General features: G+C 37.7%; 2 protein-coding genes across 2 annotated transcripts in view; one reads left to right on the top strand and one right to left on the bottom strand.

Annotated features, from left to right (window-relative positions):
- Window positions 1–640: 640 nt before the first annotated feature.
- On the top strand, window positions 641–2,597 carry LOC108966365 (xaa-Pro dipeptidase). The gene is made up of 2 exons (XM_018929213.1): window positions 641–831; window positions 899–2,597. Exon 2 carries the CDS (start codon window positions 926–928, stop codon window positions 2,366–2,368), a length of 1,443 nt encoding a protein of 480 aa, XP_018784758.1. The 5' UTR covers window positions 641–831; window positions 899–925; the 3' UTR covers window positions 2,369–2,597.
- Window positions 2,598–3,771: 1,174 nt separating this feature from the next.
- Window positions 3,772–22,709, bottom strand: part of LOC108966414 (pre-mRNA-splicing factor ATP-dependent RNA helicase PRP16) — a 47,314-nt gene continuing 28,376 nt past the window's right edge. Inside the window, exons 4-6 of the mRNA XM_018929292.1 lie at window positions 4,818–5,730; window positions 4,607–4,748; window positions 3,772–4,534 (exon numbers count right to left, since the gene is read on the bottom strand). Of these exons, the coding sequence (XP_018784837.1) occupies window positions 3,937–4,534; window positions 4,607–4,748; window positions 4,818–5,730 (1,653 nt within the window). The 3' untranslated portion in view covers window positions 3,772–3,936. The remainder of the gene's footprint in view (window positions 4,535–4,606; window positions 4,749–4,817; window positions 5,731–22,709) is intronic.

Here is a 22,709-nt window from a genome sequence, read left to right as displayed (position 1 = left end):
TGGTAGGCGTAGAAAATTGGTAGTCTCAACCGGTTGAAGACAGCCTTTTTAAACGTAACACACCAGTGTCTCATCATCCCTCGCGCAAGCTCTGCGTTTTCGTCGATTGGACTTAACCAATTTTCTGAAGGTAAGATCCTTAAAGGAGCTCAATGGTCTAGGTCAGATTAGAGAAATTTTGTTTCCGTGTGCCCCGTTAGGATGGTAAGTATTAGATAAGTTGTGATCGAAGTCATCTCATCGAGGTAGATTCACGAAACGCGCTGTTTCGATGAGCCTGGACCATAGGAAGAGAGTTGTCAGGTGATTAGGATTAGCATGCAAAGAGGTGATTAGAGAGGTGTTTGACGGTCAGGGACAATTCGGGAAGGCAACTGATCCGGTTTGTTGCTTAAAGCAGATGCCCATGTAGCATCTTCTATTATTTCTGTGGAATTATGTATTAAAATAAATAATGAAGTCATTGTCTTAGCTTTATTCAAACAAAAAAACTATTTCCATAAAATAATTTCATTTCTCAGTATTTCGATTATTCGTAATCGATAAATTATCGTTCAGAAATTGCAACGTTGCATTACTAACACAATCACAGTGCCAGCTCTAATCAGCTGAATGTACAAAAACAAAATGAATTCAAAACAATAACAAAAATAAATCAAAAAACAGACAAAGTTTCTCCGTTGTCGATTATAACTTGTGTATTCCATCCAGTTTACTGATTAGCTGAAGTGCAATAAAACCATTGGAATATTAATTGGACAACCACAGAAAACGAGATAAAAGTTACGGGAATAAAATTCAGTTGCGGTTTATAATTCCAACTACACAGACGTAAGTGATAGCAGAAAAATTACATATAAATAATAGAACGATAATTTACGGCTAGTTTTTTTTACAGTACTAAACAAAGCAAAGTCACCATAAAATGGCCTCCTTTCGTTTGGGTCCACTGACGCACTCTGTGCCAATGTCACTCTTCCGCAAAAACCGTGAGAAATTGTGCGCTGCACTGAAGCAACATAGTTCTATTAAACCTAAAGCACATGTTTTATTGGCTGGCGGCGACGATGTTAGCTTCAATGATACAGATGTGAGCTATCCTTTCCGTCAGGAGTCCTATTTCCAGTATTTGTTTGGCGTCAAGGAGCCTGGTTGTTATGGTGTACTGAATGTTCATACTGGCATATCCAATTTATTTGTGCCGCGTTTACCAGAAGAGTATGCCACTTGGATGGGAAAATTGTATACATGTGAGGAATTCAAACGAATGTATGAGGTAGATGAGGTCCGTTATGTGGACGAACTGAATTCATTCTTCGCGAACGCACAACCTTCGGTCATACTGACGTTGAGTGGGCTCAACACGGACAGTGGCATAGTATCCAAACCAGCGCGTTTTGAAGGGATCGAAAAATTTATCGTCGATTGTGAAATCTTACATCCAGTGATAGCTGAATGTCGCGTCATCAAGTCACCCGAAGAGATTGAGGTTTTGCGTTATGTCGCGAAAGTGTCCTCGGATGCGCACATACGTGTTATGCAATTTATGCGCCCAGGACGTTCAGAGTATGAAGGTGAGGCTGTATTTTTGCATCACGCCTACGCTGTTGGTGGCTGTCGGCACGCCTCGTACACTTGCATTTGCGGTAGTGGTGTGAATTCTGCGGTGCTGCACTACGGACACGCGGGTGCACCAAACGACGGACCAGTACGTGATGGAGATATGTGCCTATTCGACATGGGCGCAAATTATTGTGGTTATGCAGCTGATATAACATGCAGCTTCCCAGCAAATGGTAAATTTACCGAAGATCAAAAGTTTATATATAATGCCGTCTTGGCTGGACGAAACGCTGTGCTGGCAGAAGCACGCGAAGGCGTCTCATGGGTAGATATGCACAAGTTGGCGTGTCGTGTTATGCTAAGGAAATTGAAAGAAGGTGGCATGCTTAAAGGTGATGTAGAGGATATGCTTGACGCTGGTTTAGCGGGCATTTTCCAACCACACGGTCTCGGTCATTTGCTCGGTTTGGATGTGCACGATGTTGGTGGCTACCTAACAGGACAACCAGAACGCCCAGCTGAACCATGGCTGTGTAAATTGCGTTTCGCACGCACTTTGAAAGCGGGCATGTACGTGACCGTTGAACCCGGTTGCTACTTCATTGAATATCTAATGGATCGTGCACTTGCCGATCCCAATCTGAACAGATTCATCGTGAAAGAAGTGTATGAACGTTTCCGTAAATTCGGCGGTGTGCGCATAGAAGACGATGTCCTGATTAAAGATGGCGGTTGTGAGAATTTCGCCCAAGTACCACGCACCGTGGAGGAAATCGAGCAGACCATGGCTAATCGCAAGGAATAAGCAAGTTGTTACCTGGCAAGCAACTATCTAACACGTTATTCAACGATAGTTTCGTGTAGATTAGATTGCTGTGAATGATTTATACTTGTATACCTTAAATGAGAAAAAAATAATGCTTTAACACATTGTATATGTATATATTCCCTATTGGAAATTTATGATGGCTACATTATATATTTTTGTTATTGGCTCTGCTATTATATATTGAATAAAGAAAAGTCTAACTATTTTCTTGGCTGTTTTCATTTGTTTTACTTGGAACTAGAGTTGCAGTTAAATGCATAAAGAAAAATTATGAAATAAAAATTGGAATCTTTTTTTATTTTGTAATCCCGAGAATCTTAGTTAAAAATATTTTTTTAAATGTTTATTCCCAAATACCGGGTTTGGAAAATAATTTGACCCAAACAGGATTGAAAAATAAAAAAAATTAAATCTAAAACCCAGATTGAAAAATTTGTTTAATGCTAAAAATTTATCTTTCCGTCTGTTGTTTAGTTTTCATGGGGCGTTTTTTAAGTGGCGGTTCCCAAACCCAGCGCACAACCATGGAGAGGGATGGTTCGGTTTCTCACTTTAGCTCACCTTCAAACGAATTGTTCGTTGCATACCCAGATGATACTTGGTCTAAGACCAGAACTGCTTGAACCATATGTAAAAGAATCGTTTCTATTCTTTCCTCACTTGCCTGAACTTCTACACATGACTATATTCTTCTTTAGTAAATTACTAGCTCGTAAAATATTTTTGTTTGAATTTCGAAAATTTCGCCACTTTTTCCTAATATAAAAAGTCAGCAGTATCTTTTCAACTATTGGAATGTTCATAAAATCTTACAGATTATACACCAGACAGTCTTGTCTACTGCAAGGAATTTATAGCGCTATGAAGGTCATAAAAAATTAATTATCGATATAAAGACCACAATAAATCTAGGAAATAAGTATTAATTGAAATAAATTTATCACACGTTTAAAGGAAATTGTGCACTCGAACGAAAAAGTGCAAATTATTGGAACGAACCACTTTTCGGGTAGCATGAAAATCAGGAAAAATTCCGATCTTCCGAAAGACTTCCGAAAAATGGGTCTAGGTATAGATTTTAAACTGTGAAAATAGGGTATCGAGATAAACGCATCTAAGGTTTTGGCCAAATACGTTCATATGTCCGAAACTATTTTCTGGATCGACTTCAAATTTTCGGAGAATATTCTCAAATATCCAAAACATCACTCAAGATCATAGATCAATATCGTTATATGGATTTGTGCTATCAGTACATCTAATACAGTGGCTTGAAAATTACTCTACCAGCTCGATTTGTTAGAAAAGCCATTTGGATTGAAGTCGAGTTCCCCCCATAACAATCGGCTACACAAAATGTTCGAATAAATATGCAATAATCCGATTTGCAACACACCTTCGTAATTCACTTTATTTCAATGATTAAATACAGAATATTAAATTGGTCTAGTGAACACAGAGAACACACACTCCACGGACATAACAGACGTAACACGAGTCAATAAGCACACACATATGTTTGCTTGTCTGTGAACTTGCAACAATTACAAGCCAATGCGCGCTGGCGTGCGTCTGGGCGTGGCACCACCGGGTGTTATGATCTCCTGCTTCGGCGTCATTTGTTCCTCACGTTGGGCCGCTTGCAATTTGCGCTCTTCCATCTGTTCCTGTGCCAACTGCATCTGTGTCTCCATTTCCTTCAGATGTTCCGCTGCCTGTTTCTTCTTCTCACGCCCGCTGCGACCGGTCTCTTTAACAGAGAAGAACATAGGACCCAGTTCGGCCAACCAATAACCGTCGACGGCTGTGGCGCATTGCATATACTCTTTGGCAGTCATTACAAGCTCATGGTAGACCACATAATCGGGCGTGGTGCCGAGTCCATAGAGCGCAGAGGTGGGATGGAGATGGCACGGCATGCCTGTACGCAAGTTGACATACTCGCCGATGCCTTTGAGGCGTGCGGCTTGATAAAAATACGCCGAACAAATGCACTTGCGCACAATGTCCCAATCGGTGCCGCAGGATTTCACATTGAGTTTTTGCTGTATCATAATATCCTTAAGCTGTTGGCGAACTTCACGCACTTTACGCATGGCCTTGACGTGTATGAAGTGCTCATTACACCAGCTGGAGTTATAACTGTGTGAAAGTGAAAAAGAAATTGAAGTATGTTAGTGAATGTTAGTGAGGAAATTAGCGGCAATTACTTACTTATTCTGCTTCCACTGCAGGTACACATTGAGGTAGGTGAGATGGTCCGATTCTGGTACTTGGAACTTCTCTCGCACACCATCAGCTTCTTCCTCGCGTCCCTTGGGTCGGTAGAAAATCGAGGGCACAGAAAGCATAGATACTGCAAAAGCGAGGGAAATACAAGTATTGCATGAAAATTTCTTAGCTGACAGGCTAAACACATGCTTACCTATGATGAGCACCTCAGCGCTGCACTCCATTTTACAGGAAACGATCAGCATTTGGCACTGCGGCGGATCGAGCGGAAACTCGGCCATCTGTCGGCCGAGCGGTGTCAATGCGCCAGTATGGTCCAAAGCGCCGAGTATCCACAACTGATACAGCGAATTGAGAATATTATCTTGAGGTGGTGGATCCATGAAATGGAACTGCAGCAGGTCCACAACGCCCAACGATTTCAGCAACAATACCGTGTTCGCCAAATTGGTACGTTGTATCTCGGGCACCGTCAGTGGCAGTAGATCTTCCTTGTATTGTCGCTGCGTGTAGAGGCGGAACGCCTGTCCGGGTCCTGTACGACCGGCACGACCCGAACGTTGATTTGCATTCGCTTGCGATATGGGATAAATCTGCAGTGCATCCATACCGATACGTGGATTGTAGACTTTTAGTTTACAATAACCCGAATCGATGACATAAATAATGCCGTCGACCGTCAGTGAGGTCTCCGCGATATTTGTGGCGACCACACATTTGCGTAAGCCTTCAGGTGATTTTTGAAATATTTTCGCTTGTAGATCGGAGGGTAATTGCGAGTAGATCGGTAGTATGGATAGTTCGGGTGCGTTGTCGATTTCTGCCAAACGTTCGGCCAACACTTCACAAGTGACTTCGATATCCTCTTGACCGGGCATGAATATTAGCATATCACCCTCATTGGGCGTAAGATGGACTTGTAGTGCTTGTTTGACCGCTGATTCGACATAGTCCTCACAAGTATTTTTACTGAACATCACATCGACAGGGAATGTACGTCCGGGTATGGTAAAGTTCGGTACATTACCAAAGAATGTGGCGAATTTCGTGGAATCCATCGTGGCAGAAGTGACGATCAGTTTGAGATCATGGCGACGGGCAACGATCTGGAAAAAAGAGAGAGAGAGAGACATATAAAGAATTAAGAAGTTAGAAACGAAGAATGAGACAACTATATGAGTATCAAAGATTTGGAGATATATGTACATATAAATAGGAATAATGTACAAAAATCGGCACAAATATTCTCGAAATTTTCTGTGGGAACTGTTTTGAACTTTTAGTTTTCAGGCCAGGAATACATTTAGCTTTTGAACATTTCTTAATGGGGATGACTCTATTACACTCTCATTTAGCCATTGTGCAGATAAAATAGATAAAAATTGAATAGAAAACATTCTTTCCATAGATGTATTAAAGAACTGATGAGCACATGAGATCTTATCCCATTTTGAAACTAAGTAGTACTACTTCAATATGACCCTAAACGAAAACAGGAATTTAACTAAGCAAACTGGTCTAAAAATATAAAATTTGTTTACAGCCTCGGATGAGAGACCCCCCTTTTGATGGCAAAGAAAAATTCATCAAGCTACCCGACTGTCTCCGGATCGAAAAGCCATCAACCAGATCGATCATGTTGTGATAGACGGAAGACACGTCTCCATTGTTTTAAACGTGTGTACGCTCCGAGGTCCTAACATCGACTCGCATCACTATTTTGTTGCAGCCAAGATACGCACCCGCCTCCGTGCGCCAAAAAACGCACGTCAACAAACAAAAGAAAGCTTCGACGTCGAGAAGCTGCATTTACAACAGGCAGCCGAACGATATTCTACTCGACTTGCACTCCACTCTCTGAGAGCACTCGTCAACAACTTGGTATAAGGCAACTGGAGACGACATTTCAAGCATCTTACGTCCAGCTGCAAATGAAACCATTGATTTTCAGAAAATGCAAAAAAAAATACAGCCGTTAACATGAGGAGTGCCGTGTCGCAGCGAAGAGAACAGATAGACTACAACACGTGCGGGATGAGATAGATACCGAGATTTGAAGAGGGAAGCGAGACGCATTTACAGACGAAAAAAAAGAGATGAAATGCCAGATTATGAAGGGTTTGACAAGCTGGTCAAAAGTGATAATGCGAGAAAATTCTACGAAAAGTTGCGGCGTCTAACAGAAGGTTTCAAGACCGGAGTATACTCTCGTAGAACCCCCAGTGGTGTTCTAGTGACTGATGCCCAGAGCATACTAAAATTATGSAGGGAATACTTCTCCAGCCTGCTGAATGGCAGTGAAAAGAAAACGCCAGCAGAAGGCGAACCCGATTCCCCAATTAATGTAGCTGGAATAAACGATCCATTGCCCGACCATGCAGAAATTCGAATAGCAATTACCCGTGTGAAGAATAACAAAGCGGTAGGGATCTTGGATTGCTTCTTTGTTGAAGATGATTTGAAATCTGTCTAATCCACAAAAAATGTCACACGATCTGCGTCAACTACCGTGGGATAGGGCTTCTCAACATCGCATATAACATCCTATCCACCGTATCGTGTGAAAGACAGACGTTGAGCAATACCAAAAGCTCCATCAGGATCGTAAAGAATATCTCCGAGTTGTTCGATACCAAACGAGATTTCAGACAAGGCGACTACTTTTCGTGCGACGTCTTCAATCTATTTGTGGAGAAAATAATTCGAAGTGCGGAGTTTAATTGAGCAGGTGCGATCTTCTATAAGAGTGTACAGCTGCCTCGATGATATTGATATCATTGGTCTCAACATCCGCGTTAATTATGCTTTCCCTAGCCTGCAATCTTCAAAAGTTGAGATAAATTGACAACAGTTTAATTTTTTCAGCAAAGAAAGGGGGTTCATGCTTTTAGTGGCCAGTTGAATAAACTACATCCTCATCTTTTAATGAACCTCATTAGATACACATACAAAGATATGTACTTATGTATATATGTAGGGCTATCTGTACATGTGTATGTCTAGACTGCAACGTCAAACCTTGCGCACCAAAATCTAGTTGATTTCGCGCGACAAACGAAATATTGAACTATGTACCAACAGCTGTGTGCTGCAATGTCAGCATCTTATCATAGTGTGTATTAGGTCAAGGCAACATGTGGATTATGTATTTACTATAGCTGTATGGATATGTGTGCGTGACTATGTGCAGATTACGCTGCAACTTTAATTCGTAATATAGACACGCACACACAAAGAAATATATGTACATGTGTAATCAAATAACGCGACACAAGAATGTACAGTCTCTGGCAGAGTCCTTAGCTATGTGGTGAAAATAAAACGAAAATAAAGTTAACAAAACACACAAAAACATAGGAGTACCAAGCTGACGAATAACAAAGCTTTCGTGCTAGAGCTACATGCGCGTGGATTTGTGTGCAAAATCCTCGCACTTCGCCAGACACGAAGCGCATTTGCAAAAAAACGACACGGGTCGAACGAACAGCGCTCGGCAAGTAAGAGAAAATTCCAAAAAATTGTCGTTGAAATATGTATGCCGAATTCACCACACCAAAGGGGTGTGTACGCTAGTTGTATGTGCATAGGCGCGTCGGTATGTTTAAAGTCAAATAAGAAGTAGAAGAAAAAGTCGTGGCAGTGTGTGCTGCAGAGGTACATGCGAGAAGACACGTAGGCATGGACTTGGGTTGTGGGTAAATACCTATAAGAAACCAACAATAACAAAAAAGAATACGCTTAGTTAGATTTGTAAGTACTAAGGTGTATGTATGTGCTTATGTACATATGTATGTATTTTTCACAAATTTGCTCTTATTTGCCATAATAAACGCACACGCACACATTTCAAGCTCATTGTGCATACCTATTTGAATGACAATGCCGAGTCTTTTGTTGTGACCTCTTCGCCAATCATTGATAGAAATGCCAAAAGCAACAATAAAAATGCAATAATAACAAAATACAGCCAGCAAGCAGTGGTTATTGTTAAGATCTTATGTGTACATATGAATGCATGTGTACATATGAATGTATGTGTACATGGTAAGTGTGTGTCTGTATTTGGACATTGAGACAATACACACAAACATACATACATAAATCCAAATAATGAACACAAATGTAATGCAATGTCACCAAAATTACTTGAGCGAAAGTCAGCCAGGTGTTCAACGCGTGCGGCGGCAGGAAGTAGCCGGGCCTTTTCAGTGGAACTCGCTTACGCGAAACGCATGCAAATTGTTTGTGGTGTAAACACTGTTGATGGAAAAACAATGTTCCGAAATGGAGGCTTGTACTCGGAAGCTGAATTGCAAATATATGCAATCATATACATACATACATACATACGTACATATAAATATACCTACATGTATACATATGTATAAACAATCTTCAATATGGACGCGAACATTTTTATTGCAGATAAAAATTCTTGCCCTCAACGATTTATATTGAGCAAATTTGTGCAAAAATGCGACAGTTTGTATGCTTACGATACAGCTTTTCCACGCGCTATGACAATACAAAGAAGAGGAAATGCGCTAAAATATGACAGACGAGCAATCAAAACAAAAACAAACAAACATACATATGTACATACATAGTACATGGTTACGTGGCTAGTCGGTAAATGGCGCCAATGGCGAAAAGAACATAAACAACTTTTCAATGTCTCAACACATGAAAAAAGTTTATATGTATCTCATATACGCGAAAATTACGTTGGCAAATAAGCTTATACACATGTAAATACATATCTACATTAATCTAAAAACATATCAGACAAAAATAAGGCAAGCTATCACGAGTTGCTTTTAAATACAATATTTTATAACACAGATACTTAGTCTGTATGCATACACACACACATTTATATACATACGTACATACTTATGCTTACATTGTGGATATGTGTGTATATGGATTATATATACATATGATTTACTGAAAATGGGAAATTAGCAATTTTAAAGCATTTTGATTTTACTATATTTTGTGCTAATAAGCATTAATGAGTACAGTGTGTCAGTTTGTCAAAAATATGGTTCAAATTAATGAAAGCAAGAAAAAACATTATTAGTGGCCAGAAACGAATCTTTTACATGTGACTCAAGCAGCTCACGACTTCCAGTTTTAAACCAAGTATCTTCTGGATAGCCTAAGAACATCCGTTTGAAGGCGAGCTAAAGTGAGAAGGCGWAACATCCCCTCCATAGGGTTGTGCGCTGGGTTTGGGATCCGCCACATAAAACACAGTACCAATGAAAAAGAACAACAAGCCTCGGATGAGAGAACCCCCTTTTGATGACGACCATGGCAAACGAATTAAGAACTACGAATTGAGCGCATGCACTTGGAATGTCCGGTACCTTAATTGGGAAGGTGCCGCTGCCCAGCAGATTGATTTCCTCATTAGAGTGAAGGCTGACATCACCGCCGTCCAAGAAATGCGATGGACGGAACAAGAACTGAGACGAGTAGATCCTTGTGACATTTACTGCAGTGGCCATATCAAGGAGCGCAAATTTGGTGTGGGATTCGTGGATGAACGTCTAGCCGCAATCCGAATAAGAAAATTCATCAAGCCACCTGGCTTTCTCCGGATCGAAAAATCACCAACCAGGTTCGATCATGTTGTGATAGACGGAAGATACGTCTCCAGTGTTGGCGCCAAGTAGCAAAAATACAGCTACAATTGCGTAAGCGGTGTCTACGCCAATAAAAAAGAAGAACATGATTTTGATCATCCAGTTTGTATGACAGCTATATGATGTAGGGATTCAATCTGAACTCTTTCTTAAAAAAATTTAAATTTGTCTCATAAAATAAACTATACAAAATTTCGTGAGGTTCTGTCGTCAAATAAAAAAGTTTTCCATACAAGGAATTGCTAGGTGCTATAGGAATCCAATATTTGTAGTTCCAACAAATGAGCATCTTCTTGAGTTGAAGAAATATAGTCTCTATATATAGTCCATACAGAATGTATTCAGCAAAATTTTAAATTTTTTTCTAAAAATATTTTATTTACCCATTGTTTCAAAACATTTCCAAATCTCAAAGCACTTTTGATAAACATACATATGTACATTTTATACTTTTTTCTCTATCAACCTCGAGATTTTTCTTTAGTCTTCAACTCTCTTAGAGTTTATCCTCGAAACGAAAGATGTTGTGTTTTTAGTCTTCTAAATAATAAGAAGACAGGGTCTTGTATTGTTCCTTCGCACTTAAGCACGGTCTTTTTGTCTTGCTCTATGACTTTATTACGTAACGCAATGGACTCAACTTTTTGTCCGACCAAGAAATGTCAACTCGCAACATTTCTCAAAATTATTCGGATATTATTTTCTGCAACTATTCTGGTGATTCGTTGAACATTACACATTACTGAGCATTGCTCCAGGTGTGTTTGCGTGTTCGAAATTAAGAACTTAGGAAATAAACTATATAAACTTAAAAAAAACTATATTTCCAAGGTTCTTAACTTCGAAAACACAAATATTCCACAAGTAAAGTTGGTGCAGCGTCTACCAATAATGATTAGATTTAGATTCATCGAAAAATCATATTCTCAGATGAGGTCCATTTCTGGCTTAAGGGCTTCGTCAACAAAGAAAAAGTACTAGTGTGGTTCAGGAAATGCAATTGCATTCCCAAAAATTACTGTTTCATGCAGATGAAATGATAACTATTGTAATTCTGTTGGTAGACCCGAAAGATCTGAAAAACATCACCATCAATGGTATCTATTAAGACAGTGATTAACTATGCCATCTCGCATATTTTTCCGATTGGGAAAATATTTACCTCTATAAAAGTAAGAAAAGGTCTATAATTCTTTATAGAAAGCTAAAACTTTTCCAAACTTTTTTCTTCCACAAATATTTTGCAAATTTCACGACCAAGCATTTTGCTCAATGTCAAGTGGTTGATTTAAAAATAAATGTATCTCAAATTAGTAGGCACCATTAAAAAGCATTATACATTGTACATATGTACATATGTATTAATACAAAATAAATTACACATAAGAAGGAAAATAAAAAAAATTAAATTAATTATAAACAAATTTATTTCAGCTAATTTTCACGGCTTTTTATAAAATTATTTCAACGCAGCAAGAAAAATAAAAAATAATTTAAATATATATTCAACAAATACACACACTGATACTCACATTCGCATAAATATATGTTTATATACATATCTATAGCCGTTAATAAACAAATGCGTGAAACAACAACAAGTCAGTGTGATTTTTTTATGAGCAGACGTATTTTATCTGACTATTAAACAAAAAAAAACGTTCTGCGTGTGAAAATAAAAATAAAAAAATGAAGAAAATTAGAAAAAAAAAATTAAATTGGCACATTTCCAACAATCCGCTCATGCGACCTTCCAATCATTTTTGAGTTGTGATTCCCACCTGCGGGATCCCTCAGCATCCCCCACTTCAATGCGTAGTTCCACGCGCTCGCTTTCAAGTTTTATAATTAGTGTCTAGTTGTCTAAAATTTTCTATATTTTTTAAACTCGTGACTTGATTCATATACGTTCATATGTTTGTATGTATAAAAGAAAAATATTTATTAAAAAAAATATTATTTGCAATGCTATTAATATTCCTTTGCTAAATATAGACGCTGGAGAATGGAGCTCCCAGCTTTCAATATTTATGTATTTACTGCAATTACTCATCGGAGCAACCGCATGTCTACAACAAAGTGCTTTAAGAAGGTGGGCGCTTGTAGGTACATATATGCATATGTATGTATATACATGTCTGTATATTTGTAAAATACGTTAAATTTGCGCATTTGTTAATTGAAGAAAGAGTGGCGGCACACATTAAGACACACTAATTGTTGTGAAAACACACTTCATAGCACGTGATGATGCCGGCTTTTGGAACAGGTTTCCATATTCACAACAAATATTACTATTAATACACTGTCAATAAAAACAGCCAATAAGCAAAGTCAACACATTTAAAGTAGTCTCTTTGTAGGCAGCGATGGGAATGATTTATATATACAAAATGTAAAAACGACTTTTGATAGAACGTAATAATACTTACAATAATATTATTCATATATACATACATACATATGTATGCAAATCACAAAAACTTCTGGAAAGTCTCAGAAAATAAAATTATTTATTTAGTAGGGACGCTTCAAAAGGGCCGCCCGCTCTTTTGACATTTCTCTTTAGTATCTCTCATCATAGAAAGATATACAATCCGAGTCGAAATTTTTAAAATTTACTGCCGAAATTCGGAGTCAGTGGCGTCAACTTTAAGAGCGCTACATCCAATATATGGTCGTTAAAATCGTTCTGTCAGATCAACAATTGAGCGTCTAGTGGAAAAATTTGAATCCACAGGCACAGCACAAAATATTTCCGTACGAGTGAGACAAAGAAGTGCCCGTAGTGTCGAGAATATTGCAGCCGCTAGCGCATCAATTGAGGAAGACCCAAATCAGTCTCTCACTCGTCGTTCTTAAGCGTTGGGCATCTCCGTGACATCGTTGTAACGAATAGTCGCTTGAACACCACAACCGTCGTATTTTCGTGAATTGGGTTGAATAACAACTCAGTTCGGATTTTCATAATTTTCGTCAATAAGCAAAACACGGGTTTTTGGTCAGGCAGCAATCCACACGTAGTCCATAAGGCACCATTGCATCCGGAAGAAATTACGGTTCGGTGCCGTTTATGTGTGATGACCAAGATCGGCACGTTACTGTGAGTGGGAATCGCTACCTGAACATTTTTGGACCGAATTAGATGATATGGACTTAGACCATACGTGGTTCCATTAGCCACACAGCGGATGTCACAATCGATTTATTGAAAACCAAGTTTGGTGAACGTTTTATCTCACGAAATGGCCCAGACAATTGGCCAACTCTTTCTCGTATTAAAATACCTGAATTTCTTGCAAAAACGACATCGAATATGAGAAAGTGTAGCATACTTTTAGGATTTAATATGAAATGCAGCTGAAAAGCCCTCATTGTAATAACAGGAATATATGTAAATGTCAAAAATGAAATTATAGTTTTCATGCCAAAAATAAATTTAAACTTATGGTTGAGTCGTGACTAAACCACGTGCGGCGCCTTGAAGTCCACATACTGAGACAAAATTTCATAGTTGACATTCAACCTACTATGTATGTATGTACATACGTATATGATTCATCAGCTTGCCCAATAATAATATATTAAACTCAGCACTTTAAGCATCGAAGAAAATGTCAAAAAATAAAAGGTGTGATGGAAAGCACGGCATAAAATGCATCGTATCAGCTGATAACTTCTCTAACTCTCTCTACTAAGCTTGCATGAGAAAGATTTTGCTGCGCTTTAGAAGAAGTTTGGAAAATAATTTCAAATATTTTAAAGCAGAAACGTAAGTTTTCAGAGTTTAAACTGCAACTTATTTACACAAAACACCTCAGAAGTTATTTCATTCAATTTTTTTTTTTTATAAGGAACTACTATTTACTTGGTACTATCGGTTATAAAAAAAGAAAAAAGTTCCAAAACGGCTCATAAGTTGTCGAGTGATGATGCATTTCTTTTATATCTACAATAAGATGTACATATGTACATACCTATTGATATACATATGTTGTACTCTTCTTATAAAGAATGTATGTATATACATACATACATATGTAGAAAATGAGCTTAATTGCACCGACATTAATTCAGTGCGTATTGGGAGCTATAAAAACGAAATGAAATGACTTTACGCCTCCGTTAGTTGGTGCAACGCTAAGTATACACATTCATATGCATGCATGCATAAGCGTATGTAAATATGTGTGACCATATGTAAATGAAAACTTTTCGAAGGCGATTGAATTTGTCCACGTACATTTGCAGTGAAACTGCAGGGAATGCACATAAATAATATATATATGTACATATGTATACATACAGATGTATAAGCATAAAAACCCCGAAATCCACCTCACCCAGCGCTCTAAAAGCCAATTGAAGCAGATGTTGCACAAATACACAGCCATACATATGTATGTACATACCAACAGACACGAAGACCGCAAATGAATTTGAAAAATTTGCGGCATTCCGAAATTGGCAGGAATTGCAGAAATATGAAAGGTAAACAGAGAAGCAAAGTAAATAGGCAACGAGTAAATTTATACCATTAAATTAAAACAAAATTAATTTATTCATGTCAATATTTTCGAAGCATCCGAGGCAAGCGAACTGCACGAGCACGAAGCGAGTGGAAACATCGTGTGGCTCTTAAGAGAATTGTAGTTATGAAAGAAGAGATCAAACTACGGCTCTTGCAAAGTCATGAAATGAGGTGAATGTGGTGAATTTCTCAACTAAAGAGTGGTCGATTTACTCTTTGCATGAAAATACAAATAAAATGTGCTCCAAATTACAATACTTTTTTTGTTGTAGATATATATGCATGTTTATATATAAATGAGCTTGAAGTGCCGCGCTGCGCTGAGAGGCAATACGCCGCCGAGTTGGATGCAAAAAAAAAAAACAAAGAAAACATAGCCGAACGATAACTTCAGCGTTCAATTTAACGGAACGGTCCGTAATAAAAATTAAAAACAGAAGAAAAAATGTAAACAGAACAACGTGCCCGAGGCAATAAAATGAGGCACAAAGCGAAATGTCCGATAAAAGTGTGGAGCAAAACAACAATAAAAGATAAGACCTCTTAAGAGGTTTCACAAGTGCACAAAAATTATATATGCATGTATGCATGTACATATGCTTTTCTATATGGATCCATAGCACCCTCGTTTGTTTTTGAAAAACTATCTGACCGGCAGTGAGCTTCTGAGGTATTAACCGTTATGGCACACAAAGAGAAAACTACACAAAGTGGCAAGAGATCGAATACAGGACACAGGATTCATGAACAGCTGATCGAGAAGCCAAAATTGTGAGATAAATCAGAAAATTGCTGCCTGCAACAAATCACCGACAGTTTTGTAGTTTTAAGTCTCTCTAGATACCAGCTTCATTGGAAAACCGAAGTTTTGAAATTATTATTAATTTATTATGCAAATCACCAAAAAATATGCATACAAAGCGCTATACTCTCCCCATTACGCGCGTATAACGTAACGAGCTCCTTTGTGGTGCGGTGTTCGATTTGCAAAATAATTCATCAAAGCAGACAACGACGAACGTCGTGTAAACCCATAAAAATGCAAAGTTGAATATACTGTTCAGCAACATTCACATGGACTGGACCATGAGCGCTTCTCGTGGCGCGGAGCGGCACCGGTGTGCTGGACGAAGTAATAATGAGTGTGCACAGCACGCAAACGAGGCTGAAGCGGTGGGCGAACAGGCGACCGAAGCGAACATGCGAGCGCTCGGGTTGTTTATTTCCACATCATACTCACTTTGAATAAATTCAACCTTGTCGAATGCAACAACTTATTGCTTTAAGAAACCGCCGTTGTTTTGTTTATTGCTTTTCTTCTGCTTCTGTTGTGCTTTTGCTGACCACAGACAGACTATACACTCATTGACGCGGCGTTCGAGAATTGCACGAGGCAGATTTGTCAGCAGGTGGGACTGAAACGGTAGTCTACACTAGAGCACACATATTGCAACCGATGTACTGTGATTGCAATCGGGTAGTGCGACTTTGTTCGAATAACGGCTTATTTCAATAGTATAGAGGATTGAGAAGTGTTGTCTACTCCTAAAACACGACTTGAGAAATCTATGTATTTTTATTGTCTTTTAATTTCCTTCGTTTTTTTCCACTCCCAAGTGAATGGGAATCAGAGAACTTTCCTCACTTGCGTGAATTTCTACACATTACCCCATCCTCGTAGTCGTAAATTGTTTTCTTCTATCTTGGAACCAGTATTAACAGCAACAGCAATATCAGCCTCGAAATCCAGGCTATTGAGAAGTAAAGTTATCTCCCGACAAACAAACACCAAACTCTATAAGTCACTCATCACCCCGTCCTGCTGATGGTGCAGATACATGCACGATGACAACATCTGATAAGTCGACATTACGAGTTTTCGAGAGAAAGGTTCTGCGGAAAATGTATGGTCTTTTGCGCATTGACCAACAGCATTCGATGGAACGATGAGCTGTATGAGATATACGACGACCTAGTTCAGCGAATTAAAAGACAGGTCATGTTGTCATAATAGACAAAAACATTCCAGCTTTTAAAGTATTCGACCTCCACTCCATTGGAAGAATGAACCAGGTAGAGAAGAACCTGGCTGCACTTGGTATCTCGAATTGGCGCCAAAAAACGAAATGAAGAAACGACTGGCGCGGTGTTATTAACTCGGCTATAACCGAATAGGCGGTGTCTACTACAGTAAAGAAAGAAGAAGATATGTTCGGAGATTATAGCTTTACATTGACCAATAATCTGTGCGAAATTCGAAATCGAGTTCACAATTAAAGGTTCAATACTAAAATCGCTGAATCTAACAATGAATGAAGTCGATCAAAATAAAAATATAGTAGGTACCAACTAATTCCAAGTCCGGTCAAAACAAATGTCACCGATGAGACAACTATAAAAGTTCCGGCACCGACCGAACTTACTGCTCTCTGCTCTCCATTACATAGTTTTATTGTTTAAACCACATATTTCTTTTTGTTTTGTTTTCAATTTTATTCTCGCATTCTTCAGACGTGAACGTGACTGTGTGTAGCACGACACCGTAAATGACTGTTTCGACATTTCTTCGGTTATGTGAGTCTAAAAATAGACTCAACTCGTCGTAGTATTACATATGTATTTACTAGATCTTGCGCATATAATATATACAACTTGTAATATATATGTACATACATATGTATGTATGTGGTGGGTTTGTAAGCTTCGCTGCTGTGAACGTTCGATTTCATACAGGTATTATATGAGAGTGCAAAACAGCTTTTGGTAGCTTCTCTTGACGGTACTGATGGTCGGAAGTGGAAGTAGTATTTATTTCTCTCTTTATATTGCCCGTTAAAGCGTTCCGAGCGAGAGACCTGCACTCACGCTCGTTTGACAGGAACCACAAACGCTTTTGGCTTATATTCGACAAGTAAGAAACAAGCCTTACAACTTTTGGCATTATTGTCAAGCTATTATGGTATTAAATTTAAAAGTGGCATGCTAATTTAAAAGATTCATATATAATATTATTTTCGTTTCGAAGCGCTGAAAAAGAGAGAAATTTAAGTAGTTGTTTTTAGTTGAAACTTAGAGAGTATTGCGAGAATATATTGAAATCCGGAAATGTGAATGAAATCAAATCAATTTAGATCCCTCATGAAATTATATGAGCTTCTGTTACTTCGAAGGGTGCTTCTTAGAGAGTATTAAGGCCAAATGCTGAAATCTTTAAACGTGAATAAATTCAAATCGAATACAGATCCCTCATTAAATTATATGATGTTGTGTTAATTCGGAGCGTGCTTCTTCTTAAGAAAAAATCAATGAGCACCACATCAATACTGGGAGTATAAACAGATCCAAGTAGCAATGGCGTTCAACTAACAACGTGATGGGTTTGCAAATATGCGGGGAACATGTGGAATGTGAGAAAATTATTTTTCCATTTCTGAAGGCTTTTTTGCATGCCCAGAACTTCAATTAATTCTTGTGAGATCTTAAAATGGCAAGAAATCTTACAGCGAGTTTTGAGTATCAGGATAGCCCTGATTAGACATACTTTGTAATATAGTTACCGCTTATATGAAAAAAATATATTTGAAAATGTTAAATACATATGTTGTTGCCGAACATAAGACGCTTGAGAAAGCCTTCTAGAAATTATTCGAAGTGACTGTAGCATGACACTTATTATAGAATAGAGTTATGACTAATCCAAATGAGCAAAATTGGCAAAAATATTGCTAAATAGATATTTGCGTAATAAAAAAAAAACTATTGAAAAAAAAAATATCGCGAAATCCAAATATCAGTTCTAAGTACGTGTTGTTTTTAACTTTATTTATAACGTTATTGAAGTTATCATGTCAACATGGGCACATCTTTTTTCCGAGGGGTCCTGGGAAATGGTATCGTAATGGTATTTAACAATAAACAATTTTTCTAAAATATTTCATTTTTTATGCGAGAAAAAAATTATTGAAGGAGGCTGTTTTTTACCCGAGGAAACCCATGTAACCCTTCAACGGGTTTTGGACCATACATTTTTACAATTTTAATATAAAAAAATCATATTATTTACGTATACAATATACCATATTACAGGAGCATTTCATAAACCAAATGTTTGGCGTTATTTCAACAAAATTTTTTAGATTCTATAAAATTATAATTCTGACAACATTCAACTTAAATTGCTGAACTTATTTTTATACATACTACATCAGAAATTGCCTAATTTGTCGCCAGAACGATGACGAGTGTAGAAATGACGAGAGAAGTAGATACATAATATACGAGCAGACGGCGACAATTCGAACAGACAATGTTTTTTGCACATTCAATAATTGTATGCTTTCCAACTTGCATGGCTACCTTTGTAAACAAGAACCAAACATACATAGAGCATACATATGAACATTCATACATATGCACGTGAAATGCTGAAATACATACATGCATACATCTATGTACAATAATGAAAAAAACGTAAACAAGAACACTTGACTGCTTTGCTAAGAAGAGTTGTTGTTTAGCAAAAACCGAGTACACGAGTCCGAGCTGAATTGAAATGAGTGATACGTAGTAGTGACCAATTTTGTGCGAGTACAACATTCCTGCGAATTAGCATTTGAATACATACCGTACTTAGTCAAAGCCGTAGATGAATTAAGTTGCTTTTATGGCAACCGGCCAGCAAATGAGGTAGGGTAAGCCCACATACATACATATTACATTTACATACTTAAGTGTCGGCGAGAAAAAGGTATACCCCACTAGACTTCAGTAGAAATGTGGGATGTTATTGAATATGGAAAAAGAAGCGTAAGTATAAGTATAGTAATAAAAATAGAAAATAGATAACTTTGACAAGATTTAGCTAGTTTTTATTAAAATTAGAACGTTAGCAACAGTTTTCTAAAGGCCTTTTCGAAGTTTTTCTACTATTCTACAATAACTTTTAAATAATAGTAAAACCATTTAATATAAAAAACCTGCTTTGAGAGTGGCGAAACGAATAAACAACTGAGACCAGTACCATTTCAAGGACTCACACTCTGCTATTTTATAGAAAATAATTTTTATTTCCATTTCTTAAAAAGACAAATAGCGATGACAGCAGAATCTCTGGCAACTGCAAGGCCCATGACCTGGCCCTTGAAACGCTCACACCTAAATGGGAGCGAGTTGGACCTACACAGTGGCCGCCGTTCAGCTTCCATGCGACTGCAAGATCCTTTTGGCTCAGAGTAGTACGCTTGAACTATTTGCTTTGAGTAAAGTTTATCTTGCCGCAATCGCAGCAATTCTTAGTGAACACTGTCCTATAGGCATTCGTGCGGTAAGGCTAAACATCTTGTCGAACGCTAGTTGTCAAAGTTGTCAAAAGATTTCAGCGGAATCGCTGGCAACTGTAAGGCCGATGAGCTAGCGCTTGAACCGCTCAGTTGAGAGCGAGTTGGATCTCCATTGGCGTCTTGTATTCTAGCACTGCACCAATGAACCTCAAGATGGAGATTGGATCTTGTCGGACGCTAGTTGTCAAAGTTGTAAGTGCGGTCGTGTTTAGCTCGACTGCTTAACCTAACCTAACTTTACATATAGCGAGCAGAGATGTTACGAATCGAATATAAAAAGTGTATTTAAATCAAGTAGTGAACTGATTAAGTAAGTGTGAGTATATTTATAGGAAATATCAGACCCCGATATCCTAATAGTTCCAAAATATACCATAATCATATATATACCAGTGTCAATAGGAAAAATGTTTGGCCTATTTAAGTAGGTTATCGTAACAGTTCTTTTTATGACTACTAATACCTCTAAAATTTTATCAAAAAACTGTTCTAAATCCCCTCTAAATTACAAAAAAAAAATTAACTCGTAGTCTTTTGAAAAGCCGTAAGTATTCAAATTATCCATTCTAAAATACGACCAGAGCTTTGAACTATGATTCACTGTCTTCCAAATCTTACAATTGGGTACATAAAAAAAGCACCACTAAATGTGTAATACAAGTGAGTCCATTGTATTTATTCATCGCGCTTATACAACTTTGCTGACGTACCCATAAAGGTATTTGCATGAAAAAATATTGAAAGTATAATAGAGCGGATTGTTGCATCATCTCGAGATAATTATTTGTACGAGAAACTGTTGGACCACATAACAGATTACAATCATATTTACTAGGGTATGTACTCGTAAGTAAATTATGATAATTCTTAACGTGCCATTTACGTCGTTAATCGGAACGTAAAATAGGTGTGCGGCACTACGTCAGTTGCTGGCAAGGCTACGAGAGAGCGCCAGTCATTTGCACTGGGCTACTCTAGTTGACTTAACACACCACAGTTTATCTACGATGTCAAGGCAAAAACGAAATTTTACTAATCACTTAAAGAAAGTACAGATAACGAATTAGGCAGATAAGTAGAGTGACTCAGAATAAATATAATTTATAACGGTAGTGGTTTGCAAGCGCTTAAATTTGGACACACGTACTCATATTTGGTGTATATGTGTGCGTTTGCACCCGTTGCCAGTCAAAATTTCACCACATTAACGTCAGTATTTCGTACAAAAAGCTTTTTTCTGCAATCTAGTCAATAATCAAAGCATTTGCATAAATTATTTGACTCAAGGTCATGAACAAAGGTTCTTTATCGTAAGAATTTGTATTACTATCGCAAAGCGTGTGCATCAAAAATTAAACTGTAATAATTGTATGTAAATGTGTTACGTGCGCTGGAGAACGTTGCAGTCCCAATCAAATATTTTTGTATAATCAATAGTTTGTATATTATCTTTATCTCAATATTTTCAATTTCGATCTCGGTGCCTACATACATATGTATGTACATAAATATATGTATATACTATACACATATGTATATAGTTGTCAGCTTTGATGAGCTGTCAGCAAATGAAGAGCACTCCATTTGCCATTTACCCATTTGAGTCGCATTATTAATTGTATCGCTGAGTACAAATGTCCAATTATAATGAGTATGGGGTTCCTAAGTATAGACAGCGCGCTATTCTTAAACCCAACGCATGTTTTAGTCATTAATAATTAAGTGGTTATCATTTTTCTACACTAAACAGTGTATTAAACGACGACTATTTCTTGTGCTCCGATCTCAAAAGAAATCTTGATGGAAAAAAATTTCGCCGAATGAAAAGATTATCACCGGAACTGGGGTCTACTTTTAAGCAAAAGACAAATTGTACTACAAAAAATATGTTTATCGAAAAGTTGTATAGTCGCTCAGTGTATCACCCCATGTTGAATAAAAAAACGAATTTTACAAAAAAAAATGTGTTTTATTACGATAGGCTTTTCAATTGAGCTGTTATCTTCACCAAGTTTTGCTTGGATAATTGGTCAAGACAAAGTTACAATCTCCGAACAAATAGATCTGATTTTCCATTTAGGCTAGATGGTAACACCATTGAAATAATTGTTCACAAGTTAAGACCCTCCTACAAAATACAAGGAAACTTAAAAAAAAAACGAAAGATTTTAGTAAAAAACTAAGACCACCAAATGAATGGTACATTGGGCATAAAAACCATATTGAATCGGTAATAAAAAATCCTAATTACTTTTATATCAAATTTAGTACAAGCCCAATAATCAAGCTGTCAATGTCCAGACTTGTCTGCCACCTGCTGTAAATGTCCTTAATTGGTAAGCAGAAAATTTGTAAATAATAATAGTAACAACACAAATATCAGATGGATTAGTAGAAAATAAATACTAAATGTGCAGTAAACTAACAAAATTGATCCCGGTATCAATGCGTTACTAAGCGATGATAAAACAAGTAAGGAAGGGCTAAGTTCGGGTGTCACCGAACATTTTATACTCTCGCATGATAAAGTGATAATCGGGATTTCAGGCGTGGTTGTGAACCGA

Source organism: Bactrocera latifrons, unplaced genomic scaffold, assembly GCF_001853355.1.
Source record: "Bactrocera latifrons isolate USDA-ARS-PBARC rearing strain unplaced genomic scaffold, ASM185335v1 scaffold_16, whole genome shotgun sequence".
NCBI classification, from domain to species: Eukaryota; Metazoa; Arthropoda; class Insecta; order Diptera; family Tephritidae; genus Bactrocera; species Bactrocera latifrons.
The sequence above is the reverse complement of the archived record's forward strand: the minus strand, read 5'-3'. Positions and strand labels throughout refer to the sequence as shown.